At 55.4% G+C, this 15,977-nt stretch overlaps 1 protein-coding gene across 2 annotated transcripts in view; it reads left to right on the top strand.

The window, feature by feature from the left end:
- Positions 1-15,977, top strand: part of MYH9 (myosin heavy chain 9) — a 91,239-nt gene that overhangs the window by 32,850 nt on the left and 42,412 nt on the right. For both annotated transcript variants that reach the window (XM_021687398.1, XM_044915335.1), the window contains exon 3: positions 3,127-3,283. In XM_021687398.1, coding sequence (XP_021543073.1) covers positions 3,127-3,283 — 157 coding nt within the window. The remainder of the gene's footprint in view (positions 1-3,126; positions 3,284-15,977) is intronic.

Raw genomic sequence — 15,977 nt, forward strand, 5'->3', positions numbered from 1 at the left:
CGGATTGCATGCCAGCGCTGTGTTACCTTGCTCATTGCTAAATTGGTCCATGATAACGAGGTTCTTGTTTCCTGCCATTGATGACCTCCCTTTGGGGATGAGCCTGATTAGTCAGGACCTACCAGTAAGGACATACACAGAATGGTCTTTCTGGAAGAGTCGTTCTTTGTGGACCAGCTTAGTCCGGCCTGCTGATATGGCAGGTGGGGAGAGCTGAGGCCCAGAGAGGGCCAGAACCCAGCGCAGGGTCAGCCTGAGACTGGAGCTCGGGTTTCTTGACCCTCAGCCTGGCTCTCTCTTTCTTGGTGAGAGCACTGTATGGACAAAATTAAAAGCCTCTGTCCCTAGAGATCTTGACCACTGAAATTCAGAATTTGGCAACTTGCAGGAAAGCAGGGGGCCTGGAAGGGAAGCATTGTTTGTCTGTTGGGGCAGCTGGAAGCCGAGGCCCATTGTCTGGGAATGGGACACCCCCTCGGCAGGCTCCATAGCTTATTGTACCCACCCTGCTGTGCCCTGGAGCCGACATGGGCTCTGCTCACAGAGGCAGAGCGGTGAAGGGCATGGGAGGTGGAGCCTCCAGGACCTGGTTCAGATCCTTTCCCGGCCACACGACGAGGCCACAAGGAGCCTCACTTCCTCCCGGGTGAGACGTGTGCAAGCGCCAGCCCACATCTGCTTCACGGCCGGGCTGGGCTCCGTAGCTGTTGCTGTTCTTAGTGAAGGTAGCTGGTCCTCTGCGTGGCCTTCACTGGTGTCTCTGTTCAGCTTGTGTCCTGCTAGGGATTTGCTGAGTGTGACACACACTGGGGGGCCTGCAGTGGCCTGTATCAGCTGGCTGTAGTCTGCTCTCCCACAAGGGGAAATGTTAATGAAGTGCGTTCAATGTTAGTGGCTTCATCTTTCCTCTGAAAGCGTGGGTTTTACTCTGGAGGCAGGCAGAACTCTTTGGTTGGAGGCATTCATTCCTGTTTCTGTCACCTCCCGTGTGCAGTTCCTCCTGCCTCAGACTAGCTCCTTCCTAAGTATCTTCCCCAGAAGGGAAGTCAATTGTCTCTGCAATTGCCCTAATGGGGACCCCAGCAGGTGCAGAGCTGTGGAGGGGGGGAGCGGGGAGCAAAGCCACTGGGCAGGGGTTGCTGCCTCATTCACGGTCCACCTCTCTCTGCACACGACGTTCCAAATTGCGACCCGGGAGCCTTTGTGCAGTGTGTTTGCCTGGTGTTGTGGGCGGTGTGGCTAATCCTGAGCCACAGCTGCTCTGTCTGTTCCCCGGGGGGTGAGGCCTTGGGATAGGGGGCGGCTGGGCACAAAGAGCCTCTGTGGCCCATGAATGGAGCAGCTCCCTGGCGTGGCCATGGGGGGAGCAGAGCCACTTGCTCTGTGTCTGCACGTCCACGAGCATCCAGAGGGAGGCTCGAGGGCAGGTGTGCATCCTCCCACCTGAGCTGCAGGGCTCACACCCGCTGGTTGGATGGGATTAGCTCAGAGAACTCTGAAGCTCTATAGAGAGAACCATCCACAGGACCGTCTGCTCACCCAACTGTCAGAAAGCCTTGCCCTAGGAGCCCCCAGCCCCCCTTCTGCTCTCACGACCAGCTGTTTGCAAACATCTGGCCCTGAGGCACGCCCTAAAAGTGTGGCCATGTGTCCTTGGCTTTCATCGGGCTGATTTCCTAGAGTGTGGGTTTTCTCAAACCCCAGGAACAGAGCTCAATTGTTTCTGAGCTCCTGGGATGGCCTCACTGCTCCCTGGCCTTCTACTTCATCCCGGCAGTCCCACAGAGGGAAAACCAGAAGTCTCCCGCTTTTCTCTCATCTCCCTGTGATACCCGCACTGCAGGTGGCCAACACCGCGACCCGACCTCTTTGCTTCAGAGCTTTCCCCGTCCCTTGTGAAAGAGGAGTTGGAGGGAAAACAAATGGCTGATTATCCCGGTTAGAAAGAAACTCGAGGGCCCCGAGTCCCCGCCTCCCAGCAGAAGAGGCGGCCAAACACACTTGGTCATTTCCAAAACTTGGCGGCTCTTCCCAGCCAGGCCCCTGGAAGTTACTGGGCCCCTCCCAAGTTCTGCTTTTAGTCTTTAAGTTCAGCTTGGGAAGTCCCAAGTGCCATAGCCGTTGGCCATGGCTGGGAAGGGCCTTTGACCTCCCGACTGGTCCCCACCTGGAACCCGCCTTTAGGTTCAGCCACTAGATCCGTCTTCAGCTGGGGCGGGGCCGGAGAGGGGCGGGGCCTGGAAGGGGCGGGGCCGGCACGGTGCGCAGCGCCCCTTAGGTGCCGGCTGCTGTTGGAATGAGGGGCGCCACCATGGGTGGTGAGGTAACGTGATGATGAAAACAAAAAGACAAGAGTTCAGAGAACTGGCCCCGGACCAGGAAGATGCCTCATGACCTTCAGCTGTCATGACACCAGCTGGCTGCAGGTGTGTGTGAATCATGGCTGCTTCAGGGCCTGTGGCGTATTGTCCTTGGAAGAGGGTGTTAGGGTTGCTCCAGAGGCTTAAACACAGCTGTACCCCCCCAACTGAACACCTGTCACAGGGTTTAAGTTATTGAGGGATTGTCATGTGAATGTCTCTAGAAGATTTGAGGGAGAGAGCTGTCAGTGATATACTAGCCCACAAAAGATGTGGTTGGGTGGGGAGTGCCAGGAGTTTTTCCCAGTCCTGGAAAAGTTGAGGCTGGAATATCTCTATGAGAGTCCTTCAGGGTAGAATACTTTGTGTTTCTGCTCAGTTTGCTTGCTGCAGCCAAATCCTTTTCTCTTTGTGCATCTCACGATGACAGACACATTTCTAATTGTCCTTGGATCGGAGTTTTGTAACTGGACTTCTGCTGTCTGCGAGGCCTGCTATGGGTCTTGCCCGAGGCGCCTGCTTGTTGGCACACAAAGCTGGCAGCAGTCACGCAGTTGAGGGAGGACCCTCACCAAAGGAGCAGAGCTGGGGGTGGTGCCCCTCCACCTGTAGCAGACGGGGAAGCAGGGAGCGGGGGGCTGCAGGGGCGGGGCTTTCACGTCAGCCCGACTCCGGGTCCTTGGCACAGACACTTTGCCACGAAGTTTGCGCACCGCTGAGACTCAAGACTTCCTAACCTGTTTCTGTTTGCTGCTCTTTTCTTTAGACCTATTCAGGCCTGTTCTGTGTGGTCATCAATCCTTATAAGAACCTGCCCATCTACTCCGAAGAGATTGTGGAAATGTACAAGGGCAAGAAGAGGCATGAGATGCCCCCCCACATCTATGCCATCACAGACACCGCCTACAGGAGTATGATGCAAGGTGAGTGCTCGGCCTTCCCCTGCAGCCTCATGGACACCTTTGCAGGTGCTCATTCACGTTCAGTGTCATGGTCATCTAGGGGCTGGATCAGCATTCATGGCCCTTGTGGTGGTGTAGTGCATCGCGGAGGTCTCTGAGTCAGTGTGTGAGAGCCAAGGCTAATGGCTATCAAAGGACATATTTATGTTGAGAGAATGTTCTAGAAGCTTTAAAAAATACACTTCCTAATTATCGCCATTTCTCATTCTTGTAAAGACTCTCTGTGCCAGTCCCGTCACTGCCAGGCCCCTTCTTCTGCCAGATACTCCCTTTCCTCCTTGTTTTTCATGTCTTTTCTCTTGCTCCTTCCCCGTAGTCCGGAAACGTGCTTGGGTTTTTCCCATCTTTAAGAAACAGACACTAAATCTCTCCTGGATTCTGCACCCCTGTGGTTTGTCTCTGCTCTCTCTCATCACAGTGGAGCTTTGCAGAGGAAGTGTCTGCTCCACAGGCCTCCCCATCCTTCTCCAGACTGTCCGACCAAGGTTACCCTCCCTTCTGTGTTGCTAAATCCGTGGTACTCATGTGTTCTTATCTTACCTAACCTCTCCCCAGCGTTGGACAATCTTCACCACTCCTTTTGAAAGCCCTTCCTTCCTGTGTGACCATCTCTCTGGTTCTCCTGATCTCTGCCCACCCCTCTGCATGGTTCTCTCCTGCCTCTCCCCTGCCCCCGCACATCTGCCCCTCAAGGTCTCGCTGCTCTCTCTGGTGTTCCGCTGGATGACAGACCCATCCACTCGAGTGGCTTTGCTGGCACATTCCAGCTGAGGACTGGGACTGTCGCCTGATCAGTGACGGCCCCTTGTCCCTGGTTGCCATTTTTCCAGCCACCCAAGCCCAGAGTCTGGCTTACTCCTCCGCTCTCTGCTCTCTTTTCTCAAGTCCGTCAGCACCGTCTATAGGTTTTATCTCTTTTCATATTTCTGCTCCCCTTACCCCTCTTTTATCCCGTGGCCCTGACCTCAGTTACGGCCTCCAGGGGTGTTCGCCTGCATTGTCGCTGTGACCTCTTAACCTTCACTCTTAATAGAGCCCTCCCTCTACTTTGAGCAGAGGGTCATCTTTCTAGAATGTAAATCTGATCAAACCCCCTGATTTGAAATCTTGGAAAAAAATCTCGAAAAGGCTCCTCGTGTCTCCAGAGGTAACCCCTGAACCTGCTAGCAGCGCACAGTGCCCTTTGTTTTTTTTTAAAGATTTTATTTATTTGAGAGAGAGAGAATGAGAGAGAGCGAGTACATGAGAGGGGGGAGGGTCAGAGGGAGAAGCAGACTCCCCACCGAGCAGGGAGCCCGATGCGGGACTCGATCCCGGGACTCCAGGATCACGACCTGAGCCGAAGGCAGTGGCTTAACCAACTGAGCCACCCAGGCGCACCACAGTGCCCTTTGTAATTGGCTTCCTGCCTACCCCTGATTTTGCCGCCACATGGACCTGCTTACATTTCTCTCCCAGGCCTTCCTGCGTCCAGCCGCCTTTCCCATGCTGGCTGCTTGCAGTGCCTGGCAAGTCCCTAATCTCTTGCTAAAGACAAGAACTAAAGCATGCCTGCCCTCCAGGGAGGATGTCTGGGCTAGATTTGGTGATACCTTATTTGACTTAGGTGTTTACACATTTGTTTTTCTCTCCTAGATGTGGACGGGGCCCATGTTGCCTTTATATTCTCAAGCTCAGCCAAGTGCTTGGCATGTGGTAGCATTTCATGTAATTCCCAGTCAAACCCAACTTCTAGGTGGGGGGCTTGTGCTCACAACATCGTATTGATAGTGGTTTCTCAAATCCTCATACACGTGCATGATTTCATTCTTTGAACTTTGCAATGAAGCTGGGCAGCTGTAGTCGAGAACCTTGTTGCATTAGCAAACTTTATCCCTGGTGTAGTGGTTTGAAGGGGCGATGAGCGGTCTGTCTCGTACTGTACACACAGAGTTGCGGGGAAGGCATTTCATTGCCAAGCTTGATGAATTATGCAGGACGTACAAGTTTGGCCTAGCCTTTGGCTTCTGTTTATGTCTGAAAATTTCTGGAGGAATCCAGCCCTTTAGTTTTAAAGTAGGATGTCTGTTTCAAAAGTGCTAACTAAAGCAGTCTGGTGGGAGAACATTCTGTGAGATTCCAGAAGAGCCTGAGTCTGTGTCTCTAGAGGTTATGAGTCAGTTTTCTCATAGCTGTCTTAATTGGCCTGGTACAAGTTCACCCTGGAGTCTTCCTGAGCTCTGTGCTGCTGAATTAGGGCACATTCCTACCCCAGGATCCTGGATTTGAACAGTTTCCGAGCACGCGGGCTTCCTTCACTTCCAGGCAAGCCATTATGGCAAGAACAATGTCGTGACGCAGAGCACAGCACCAGCAATCAGAGTCCTTGGAACTGGACTCCCAGCCTTTCTTCCGACAGGTTGCACGACTCCTTCTTAAAGAGATTTGTCCAATTTTTGTCCAACAACAAAAACAACTTGAGGGGCAAAAGCCAGCGCAGTAGGGTTGGTGGACATTGGAAAAAAGAAGGGGATGAGCAGAGGGCTGGAGCTTTCCTTTGTGTTGACCAGGAAGTCTCGGCTGGAACACAATGGCCTTGATAGGAAGCAGGGAGCTCCCCAAATTATGAGAGCAAGTGGGCGGGTGTTTCATCCTTTGCAGACTAGGGATGGAAATCTGTTGTGGGCCCAGGAAGCCAGAATGATCTGTGCGGGTGCAGGGTCCCCGTAGATTCTAGCCCTCAGTCCGCGAGTCTTTCCCTTCCCTCTGTGTAATGCTGGACTCGCTGCAGCCCTGAGCCCCCATGGGGACCGACTGAGAACATTTCCAAGTCTCTTCTCGTTGTACACGGCTGACCTGCAAAGCAGTTAGCAACAGCCTTCTTGTTCTTGGAGCAGAGAGGAAGTTAATTAACAGAAGTTGCTCCTATCACGAAAAGGAGGTTCACCAGTAAAGAAAGTTCCAGAGAGGAGTGGTGGTTCTCGCCCTAAGTTAGGTGTGGACGGTGGTGCCTCGGGGTCAGTGGGCCGTGAGGATGAGCTCCTTAGCATGGGCCCTGCAGGAAAACAGGGTTGCTCTCTGCCACTCACTTCTGAAAAGGCACAGCCAGCCTGTTCCTTTTCTGCTTTTTCTCGAAACAGGAACTAGGAAAAGGTTTCCTCCCTGAACCGCCCGAGGCTTATGACATACTAGCCAAATAGGGTAGTTGGTGTCTTTGGGGACTTTTAGGAGGTAAGTTCTTTGCCTGTTCCTGGGACCTCCGTGTCTTTCATCTCCTAAATGCTCTGGTTTGCCTGTTGTCCTGCAGTTCGTAGTGATAGTGTTCGTTTTCATTTTCAGAAAAGCAGCCCAGGGGTGCCTGGGTGGCTCAGTCGTTCAGTGTCTGCCTTCGGCTCAGGTCATGATCCCAGGGTCCTGGGATCGAGCCCCGCATGGGGCTCCCTGCTCGGCGGGAAGCCTGCTTCTCCCTCTCCCACTCCCCCTGCTTGTGTTCCCTCTCTCGCTGTGTCTCTCTCTGTCAAATAAATAAGATCTTTATTTATTATTATTATTATTATTATTTTATTGTTATGTTAATCCCCATACATTACATCATTAGTTTTTGATGTAGTGTTCCATGATTCATTGTTTGTGCATAACACCCAGTGCTCCATGCAGAACGTGCCCTCCTCAATACCCATCACCAAGCTAACCCATCCTCCCACCCCTAAATAAAATCTTAAAAAAAAAAAAAAAATCAAAAAAGCAGCCCAGTTTGGATGATAAATTATATGGTCACTTTACCTGTTTGTCAGACTAAGCCAGGGTTTCTCAAACGTGGCAGCTGTTGACTTGGGGCTGGAGAGTCCTCTCTTGGGGGTGGGGGGCTTGTCCTGTGCATCATAGGATGTTCAGCAGCAACGTGGCCTCAACCCGCCAGATGCCAGAAGCTCCCTCCCTCTCCATGGTGATAACCAGAAACGTCCCCAGACATTGATACCAAATGTTCCCCGGAGGGCAGACCACCCCCACTGGAGAACCACTGGACGAGGCCCTGCAGATTAGTTTTATTGAGTGTCGACTCCCGTGGATCAATAGTGCCTCGGGCCCTGGCTTGCCAAGGAGCCAAGACTCAATGCCAAGGAATGTTGGGATAGACGAGTGCTGTCTGCCGTGGGCAGGGGATGGGGCATGGCAGCGTTCGGCACCCTGGAGTAGTCTGTGGGGCCAGGAGGTAGAAAGTGCCAGAACACCATGAGGTCCAGTATGTGATTCTGGCACTGGAGGAACAGGCAGCCCGGTGGAGGGACGAGACGTGTTTGTACCCCGACACCTGGGGCCGCAGCTATGTAACGAGACAAGCTGCTGCCCACACCTGCTACCAGCCGGGCCGCAGCAGGTGTCACGCATCTTGGGAATTGGGGAGGAGGCGTGGTCGGGAAGGTACTGCTGAGGTCGGATCCTGTGGAAAGGCCGGCGGGAATGTGTCAATAAGTGGTTCTGGGGCAGCCTGGACGTGCCCGGCAGTTTTGTTTGTTTTCTTCCTCGACCTTGGGTTTATTTAAAGTTGTGGCGACTTGGTTGGTTCACCCTCCCACTCCCAACCCTGGCTTTTCCGTTTGGTTAGTTCGTTGTCCTGGCCATTAATGGGTCTCCCTGCCTCAGGGATTCTGTAAAGGCAGGCGCGGAGGAGGGGCTTGAACTCCCTGTGGCTGTCCCTCGTGGGGCGTGGGGGCAGGAGAAGCGAGTGGTCTGTAGAAGATGTGACCGGGTTGGGGAATGGCGCGCCTGGCTTCCTCTGGGACCTGGCCTTCTGGGGTCCCCCTGCGGGGGGGGGGTAAGGGTGTGTGCGTGTTCTTAGAGGAGAACCGACCCGTTGAAGGATTGACTTGAGCACAGTCCTCTCCCCAGCAAAAGGAGGAGAAAAGCTCTTCTCTGTTGATTAGGTAGAATGCCAGGTTTGGTTCACTTTGGGCAACTTCATGGTATTTTAATGAGCTCCCAGCATTTCTGGGGGTGGGGGGAGTGGCAGCAGGGTCTGCCTTCATTCCAGGCCTCAGCTAATCTGAGAGCTATTTAACCCTTTGCTCCATGCCAGTCCCATCTCTGCTCGGCGGAAGCTGCACAGGAAGGGGCTGGTCACCAAGCAGTTGCTCGGTGTCCGGTGGGCGTCTGAGCTCTGTCAGTGGTTGACTGACCTTCGTGGGCCAGCGAGGGGTAGAATTCTAGCGCTACCTTCACATCTGAACGTGAGCCTTCTCATTCACAGGTGAAGGGAAGGATAGGCCCAGAAATACACGTTACTGACTTGTCCAGTGCCCGCAGTCAGCCCTGGAAGCCAGGGTCTCCTGATGGCCGACCCGGTGCCTGTCCCCCGGGGGCACCGTTGCCCCTCGTTCTCGAGTTTCTGTTTGGAGGACGGCTGGCTGGCTGGAGGCCCTCACTCGCTGTCCACATGCTCCCTGCCAGTTGCCCCCGTGGAGTTGTCTGCATTCCGAGGCCTTTCTGAGGGGAAAAAAAGGCGCTGTGTGGGTGCGGCACTGGGGAAATGCTTCCAGGGGACAGTGAAGCATGACTGCGAACACGCTCACCAGGACAGGCGGCTGAGGAAGCCACAGATGGGATGACTCCTGGAGCAGGAATGCGCAGGCCCAAGGCTCGGGCCCGGCTCGCCAGCCCTGCCTGCCGCCGCACACACAGGCCCCGCTGCCGGCAGGGAGGTTGGGAGCCAGGCCCCCACTGTCCACACCACAGGGTCGCACTCTGGGCCTGCACGGTCGCCGGCCACCTGGCCCCACCCGGAGGCGGTCCTGAGGGGCAGGGAAGGGCACCGGAGGAGGAGGAGGGAGAGAGCCCGGCTGGAGCAGGGAGCCCCAGCGAGCCTGGGGGCTGCGGGCCGAGCGTGAGGGGCTTTGACCAGTGGCACAGCGCCTCCACAGTAGGTCGCCAGCCCCAGTTCGGGGGGCCTCTGTGAGCCTTAGCCTTAGGAGCGACGTGCCTTGTGAGCAAGACCCGTGCGGAGAAGAGCGCGCTGGGTTCGCACTAGATTTGGGCTGAGGCCTGGCTCTGTCGGTTCCTGCCTGACTGGGGGCCGCTTTCACGGAGGCTTCCTGTCCTTGTCGGCCTCCCGGCTTAATGAACCCTCCCTGGAGGGTCACTGCAGGCATGAAACAAGGCGCGTGTGTCGGGTGCCTGGCCTGTAATGGACGAGTGCCCTCTGGAAGGTAGCCGGAGGAGTCTGGAAATGCAGCTTCTTGACCGAACCCTCCCCTGCCCTCCGCGTACTGCGTTCTCTCCCTCCACGCTCCTGCTCGCCCAACGCAGGTGATAGCCAAATGCTTCCTCCAGGCCGCCTTCTTAGTCTCCTCCAAGAGCAGCCTGCGAGAGTTGGGGCTCGGGGGGCAGCACGCACAGGAAGTGACTTGCCAGCTGCCTCCCTGCAGCGGCCGCATAGCACACGGGCGTGCGCGGGCAGACGCCATCTCCAGCTTGTCCCGTCTTGTCCACACCCCGAGCGGGCCGCAGGAGGCCCGTGGGCCGATGTGGCTTCTCTGGGGCTTCAGGAGAACGTTATGACTGAAGGGGTCCCCTGTCGATTTGTGGTGGGGACCCGGGGTGCCGCACTGTGACCCGCAGCCCTGGGCCCAGTGGAGCCCGGACAGGGAGGGGGCTGCATTCTCCAAACAAGCCAATCCCAGGAGGCTGCTTGGCCAGGCCCCCACCCCCGCAGAAGGAAAGCCCGGTCCTTGGAATGAGGCTGCTTAATTATAATGTGGGCATGCCTGTCAGTCTCATTTCTGTAGAATCTTCTTTCTAGAGGAGGAATCTGTGGCTCATGGATCCTTTTTCAAGGATTCAGCTTTATTTAGGCTTACTTTTCTGTTTGATTTTTAATTCAACCCAGTAGGCCCACTGTGCTTTGCGCTGGGCCACTGGAAGTGGGTGACAAGAATGAAGTGCCCTCCTGGACCCTGAAATTTTGAGGGTGGTTGAAAACTTGGCTCAATGTCTCTGTGCCCGCCCCACCCCTCAGCCCCAAAACAACCAACCAAAAGTCACCTGCAAAGTCTGTAATGGCTGAGCCGCTTTGTGCGTTTAACCTCCCTGGGCATATTCCTCGCTGCTTGTGAATGCTGCTTACCAGCCGTTTTTCCTGTTCTCTCAAGTTCTGGCTCCAAGACTCCAGCAGAGCCTTGTGCCAGGAGGCCAGGACTTGAATGTTGGTGTGTTCGGAGAAAAGGGTTGCTTTCCTTCCCCTGCCTGATTTCTGGAATTAAGCTGTCAGATGAGAACAAGACTAATACTCTAAAACTAAAGAGAAGTAAGAGAGCTGAAGTCTGCAGGCGTGAAAGTCGGGATTCTCTAAGTGGCTTCTGTAAAATTTTTTTTGGTCTTGACCAAGGCTTGTTGGCCCAGTGTCCACCTTTGCAATAAACTCTGAGGATCCTTGGTGTTCTTTTGGCCGACAGCCCAGGCTGACCAGGGCCCAGGGTGTCATTCCAGCCAGACTTTGTGACTTGATGAAGATCGGTCTCCACCCTGAGCTGGTCCACAAATACAGTAGGGCCAGGGTCTAAGCTGAAAGCCAAGGATGGAGGTTGTGTCCCAGGAGCGAAACCTGACCTAAGAGTTACCAACACGCTTCTCATCGCGTTTTATTGCCCCTTCTCAAGACAACTGGAGCCACTGGCTTCCTGAGGATGCATCTCTACGTGCCATTACTGTTCACCTCCTAGCACAGATGTTCCTGCATTCTCCAACAAGCCTGGTGAAACTCATCATGGGGGGGCATTTCGAAAAGCCAGGCCTGCTTATTCTCTGACTTGGAGCCAAATGTGTCCTGAGCTCTGCCTGGCGGTGTCCACCTTGTTCCCACGGTTCTGTTGTCCTTCCTTCCTGTGCTCCCTTCGTCCCTCCCCGACAGCCCAGCCCTCTGCAAAGCTGTGAACGGGGGCTTGTACTGGACTCAGCTGTGGCCCCCCCTCCCCCCCCGTTGTTCCCTGAGTGGAATGTGGTTTAAGAGCAAGGCAGACTGACCTCCCAGTGTCCGGTCTCTGAGTGTCCCGGTTGCGTTTGCTGAGGGCTGTCAGCACTCACGTGTGACTTTTGAATTTCCCTCTACTCTGACAAACCTGTCAGCACTGTCTCAGCAGCAGCCCCACACAGAGAACATTCTCACTCCCAGCCCCGCCCATGGACAAGGTGTCTGAACAGCCAGCAGTGGTTTCTGGCAGGTCTGCCTGTGCGCTGGGAGTTTACCTGTGTGAGCAGCTGGGTGCATTTTGGCCGAGAGAGGGCTGGTTTGGGGCCTCGCCTGCCCTCTACCATAATGAAAGTTAAGTGCAGTCCCCAGGGCTTCTTTCTAATTATCGAGGGTGCCTGATGGGGGAGGCGCCTGTTCTCGGCCTCCTGCAGCTAGAGACCTGGGCCTCCTCCGCAGGGTTCAGACACGGCCTCACCTGGGGGGAGCGTGTGGGTGGAGACACTGGGCCAAGTCCAGCTGCTTTCTGGCTGGGGTTGCTGCTGATCCAGCATCTCCCTGGTCTGGGCCTACCTTTGTGCCATGGAGAGAACACGTGTGTGCTTGGGAGCCACTGGCGGGGAGTCGGGACCCAGGGGGGCCTGAGCCTGTGCTGACCACGGAGCATCCATCTGCATTTCTCACCTCTTGACTCGCCTCCCAAGCGCCTGTAACCCAAGCTCGTGAAGGGGGCTGGCTTTGGGGAAAGTCCCAGATGAGTTGGTAAGGCCCCCAAAACACTTCCCACGAGAGTGGACGGCTCCTTCTCTGCAGCACCGAGGCAGGCCTGCTGGTGGCCCAGGGCCTTCCCAGCCCCCAAGTTCTGAGCTTGAACCCACAGGTCTTTCCGCGTTTCAAACTTGGTGAAAGGCTTTGCATTTTGGCCCATGAGACCCTGACACTCATGGGGGTCTGCGGAGAACTAACTCTGGAGTCCAGGAATTGGCCCTGGTTGGCCCAGTGCTTCCTGTTCCAGGTGATAGGGAGCAGGGGTTCACACAGTGAGCGACCCTGGGGTGGTGGAAAGTTGAGGTCTGTTTGTCATGGGTCACCCCGCCAGCCTCAACCCCATGCAGGCGTGTCACCCCACCTGAACCTGCTCTTTGCTTTGCTTTTTTCTTGGCCCATGTCCATTGCTCAAGAGGCCTGGTTGATTTGAACACAGGTCCCAAGGGCAGGGCGCTCTTCCAGGTGTGACCCCAAGAGCAGCCCTGCAGGAACCCCGGGAGGCCTTATCTCAGCATTTTATGAGTCAGTCCCAGCAACGGCTGTTGGTGGGCCAGGCCCAGTCTCTTCCTTCTGTACTTCCTGTCGGGCCTGATGTCACCACTCTGCGAGCCTTGTGGCCTTTTATGGACAAGAATCGGTAGCTCCTCTCATGGAGGAAGTGAGCGATAAATAAAGCCCCTAGCATAAGTTTATACCTGAGGTGAGATACCTGGGGTCAGGTTTCCCCTCCTCCCACCTGAGCTGGGCCTTCCGAGCTGGCTGGAAACACCTGTCTGTGTTGAACGTCTGTATCAGCTCTGAAAGCCCTCGGGAAGTTTGGGGTTTAAAATAAAATCAGGAGAGGGAATGGCCTCATCACTGAACATGTAACTTAAAACCTTTTTTGTTGTTCTGTGGAGGGTGCACAGTGGAGAGCTCCGGAGGTGCAAAGGGCCTGGGGTTATTAAGGACAATGCTTCCAGGTGCCTGTGCTGTCCTGCGTGCTTTAGGCACCGATGTCTTTCAGTCCTTAGAGAGGCCCTGCTGGTGAGGCCGTGGCCTCTGATTCTGAGAGGTCAAGGGGCCAGGCATCTCCAGGGGGGAGTGCAGGGCAGAAATCGGAATGCCGGCCTCTGCCTTCTGTCGTTGCTCCGGGCGCCTGGACAGTGGTCGTCGAAGTGTGCTCTGACGAACCCTGTCTCCACCACCCAGACAGCTCTGGTGTTTATCTGCTATTCTTTTTTTTTTTTTTTTTTTTAAAGATTTTATTTATTTATTTGAGAGAGAGAGAATGAGACAGCACGAGAGGGAAGAGGGCAGAGGGAGAAGCAGACCCCCTGCCGAGCAGGGAGCCCGACGCGAGACTCGATCCCGGGACTCCAGGATCATGACCTGAGCCGAAGGCAGTCGCTTAACCAACTGAGCCACCCAGGCGCCCCATTATCTGCTATTCTTTAAAGGGGGAATTCGAGAAGATTTCATCCAAGGAAAGGCTGTTGCTTCTCTTAAAGAGTAGAAAAACCACGATGGGGAGATTCATAGTCCTGTCTCTCCCCAAGTCCCACCAAGTTAGGGACCGGGCAGGAGGGGTTCAAGGGCCTCAGTCAGGCTAAGGCCTTCATCCCAGCAAGGAACCCGTTTCCCAGGACTGGGCTGTCTCTGGAGGGTGCACTCCCGTGGTTCCATGGGGTTCCTGTCTGGCTGGCTGTCTCCTGGTGTGGTGGAAGAAAGGGCATTTTCAAATAAGCCTTCAGTCCTTATAGGCCCAAATAAGGACTTCAGTCAGAACAGAGCGGGCTGAACTCTGTGTGCTTGAGGTGACCGTGTGGGGAAGGGCTGAGAGAGAGGGTGTTATGGAGGGTCCCCGCTGGAATGCACCAGGGGTGTGGCAGAGTAAACTGAGTCAGGCAGAGAGCTTACTGGTTGCTGAGAATTCTAACCATCCCAGTACCCAGAACAGATGCTTCTGAGCTCAGGAACAAGTCCAGAAGTGCTGTGAGAAGAGACACACGCAAACCAGGGACAGTGTGCCTGCCTTATCCATTGCCTCGGGTTATTGTGAAACCACCAGATAATAGGCCTAAACCCACTGTAAGAATTGAGGAGACCTTTCCAGACTTATGGGGCCACGGTGTCCTTCACTACAGGCAGGTGGATTTGGGGTGCCAAGTGGTGGGGACAAGAGCTGAGAAAACGTGAGGGGCCTCCATCGGTTTTCCTCTGCAGAAGCATTTGCGCAAAAGAACATCCTGGCAAAGTGAAGTAAGGCTTCTTTAAAGTGTAAAATGAAAGTATGGGGGTGTTTCCTTTTAGGCTGTGCTGACCCTGGTGCTTCAGGTATTGGAGGTGAAAGGTCAGGAGAGGGGGGCACCTGGGTGGCTCAGTCGTTAAGCGTCTGCCTTCGGCTCAGGTCACGATCCCAGGGTCCTGGGATCGAGCCCCGCATCGGGCTCCTTGCTCCGCAGGAAGCCTGCTTCTCCCTCTCCCACTCCCCCTGCTTGTGTTCCCTCTCTCGCTGTCTCTGTCTCTGTCAAATAAATAAATAAAAATCTTTAAAAAAAAAAAAAAAAAAAGAAAGGTCAGGAGAGGAAGGACTGGAGATGGTGGGGGGGATGGAGATTGCATAGAGTTTGGGGCTAGCATTGCAAATTGAAGTGCGTGCAGGCCTCCGTGTGTGAGTGTCCACGCACATAGCTGTATGTGCACCTGTGTGTGCACCCCCACATACGTGCGTCTGTGTGGGCATGCGTGTGCATACTCTGTGTACACGTGCTCACGCATATCTGTGCCAGCGCATGTACGTGTGTCCCCGCATGCCCACGCGTCCCCACGCAGCTTGTCCATGTCTGTGTGCATGTGTGTCTGCACACGGGCGTGCGTGTGTGTGTGTGGGCGGGCTCTGCTTCCTGTTGTTCAGCAGCCCAGCATCTGACTCCTCCTCACACAATTAGAGGAATTCCAGCCATCCCAGGGACGGGGCCTGGACAGCCCTGGGAAAACGGTTCCTTCTGAAAGGGATGGGAATGTTTCCTTTTATGGTATAGCCTCGCCGGCACGCGCAGGTACATTCTTGCCCGATTGTGGAGCGGTGACTAAACATGCCCGCAGCTGGGCCAGCCCTGGGGAGGTGCAGCGGGGGAGGCCAGGGCCGGGGATCACAGCCCTGCTCGTTCCAGACCTTGCTGGTCACCGTACTGACCTCGGGGGCAGGTGATGGAAATGGCCCTGTCTCCCCCAGCCCTTCGCCCCCGCCGCCTCCCTGTCCTTTCTGTCTTAGGAGACTGTGGAAGTTCCTCCAGCCCTTGCTGCAGGGTCTTGGACATTGCTTTGTGGGAATGTTGAAGCAGGGGGAGTGGGGAGCAAGGTTGCTGACGGGGGCCTGCTCTGAGCAGGTCCACAGCCGTGCGCAGGGTGTGGGGTGTGTGCGTGAAGGTGCCTGGCCGAGTTCCCCTGCCCCCCCAACACTGTTGAGTTCTTAGGGGGCTAGAGGGAGGGCTGCTGAGGAGGGTGGGGGGCAGCGATGTGAGGCTCATTTTTGCGTCGGAGTGACCCACAGTCGGGGGAAGAGACGGTAGCAAATGGCCAGCCCTGCATGCTCGCTGAGATGGGCACGTTAGCAGCTCTCCTGGCGAAGGGGCAGGTGACGGAGCTGAGCAGTGTGTGTTGGGTGTTGAACAGCTAAATCCGTCTCCTGAGGCCATGCGCACAGGAAGCCGTGAGTCAGCCTCCTGTTGTCCCTTCTGCAGGGCCCTGGCCGGCCAGCGGCAGATCACCAACGTTGGTTTCTGCGCAGTACCACTCCTGCTAACAGTGATTAGTCCTCCGCTAGTACTCCTCTGTCCCTCCTCGGCTAGTACTCCTCTGTCGTTCCTCGGCTAGGACTCCCCTGTCCCTCCTCGGCTAGGAGGATTCCCCTGTCCCTCCTCGGCTAGGAGGACTCCCCTGTCGCCCCTCGGCTAGGAGGACTCC

Source organism: Neomonachus schauinslandi, chromosome 5, assembly GCF_002201575.2.
Source record: "Neomonachus schauinslandi chromosome 5, ASM220157v2, whole genome shotgun sequence".
Lineage (NCBI taxonomy): Eukaryota > Metazoa > Chordata > Mammalia > Carnivora > Phocidae > Neomonachus > Neomonachus schauinslandi.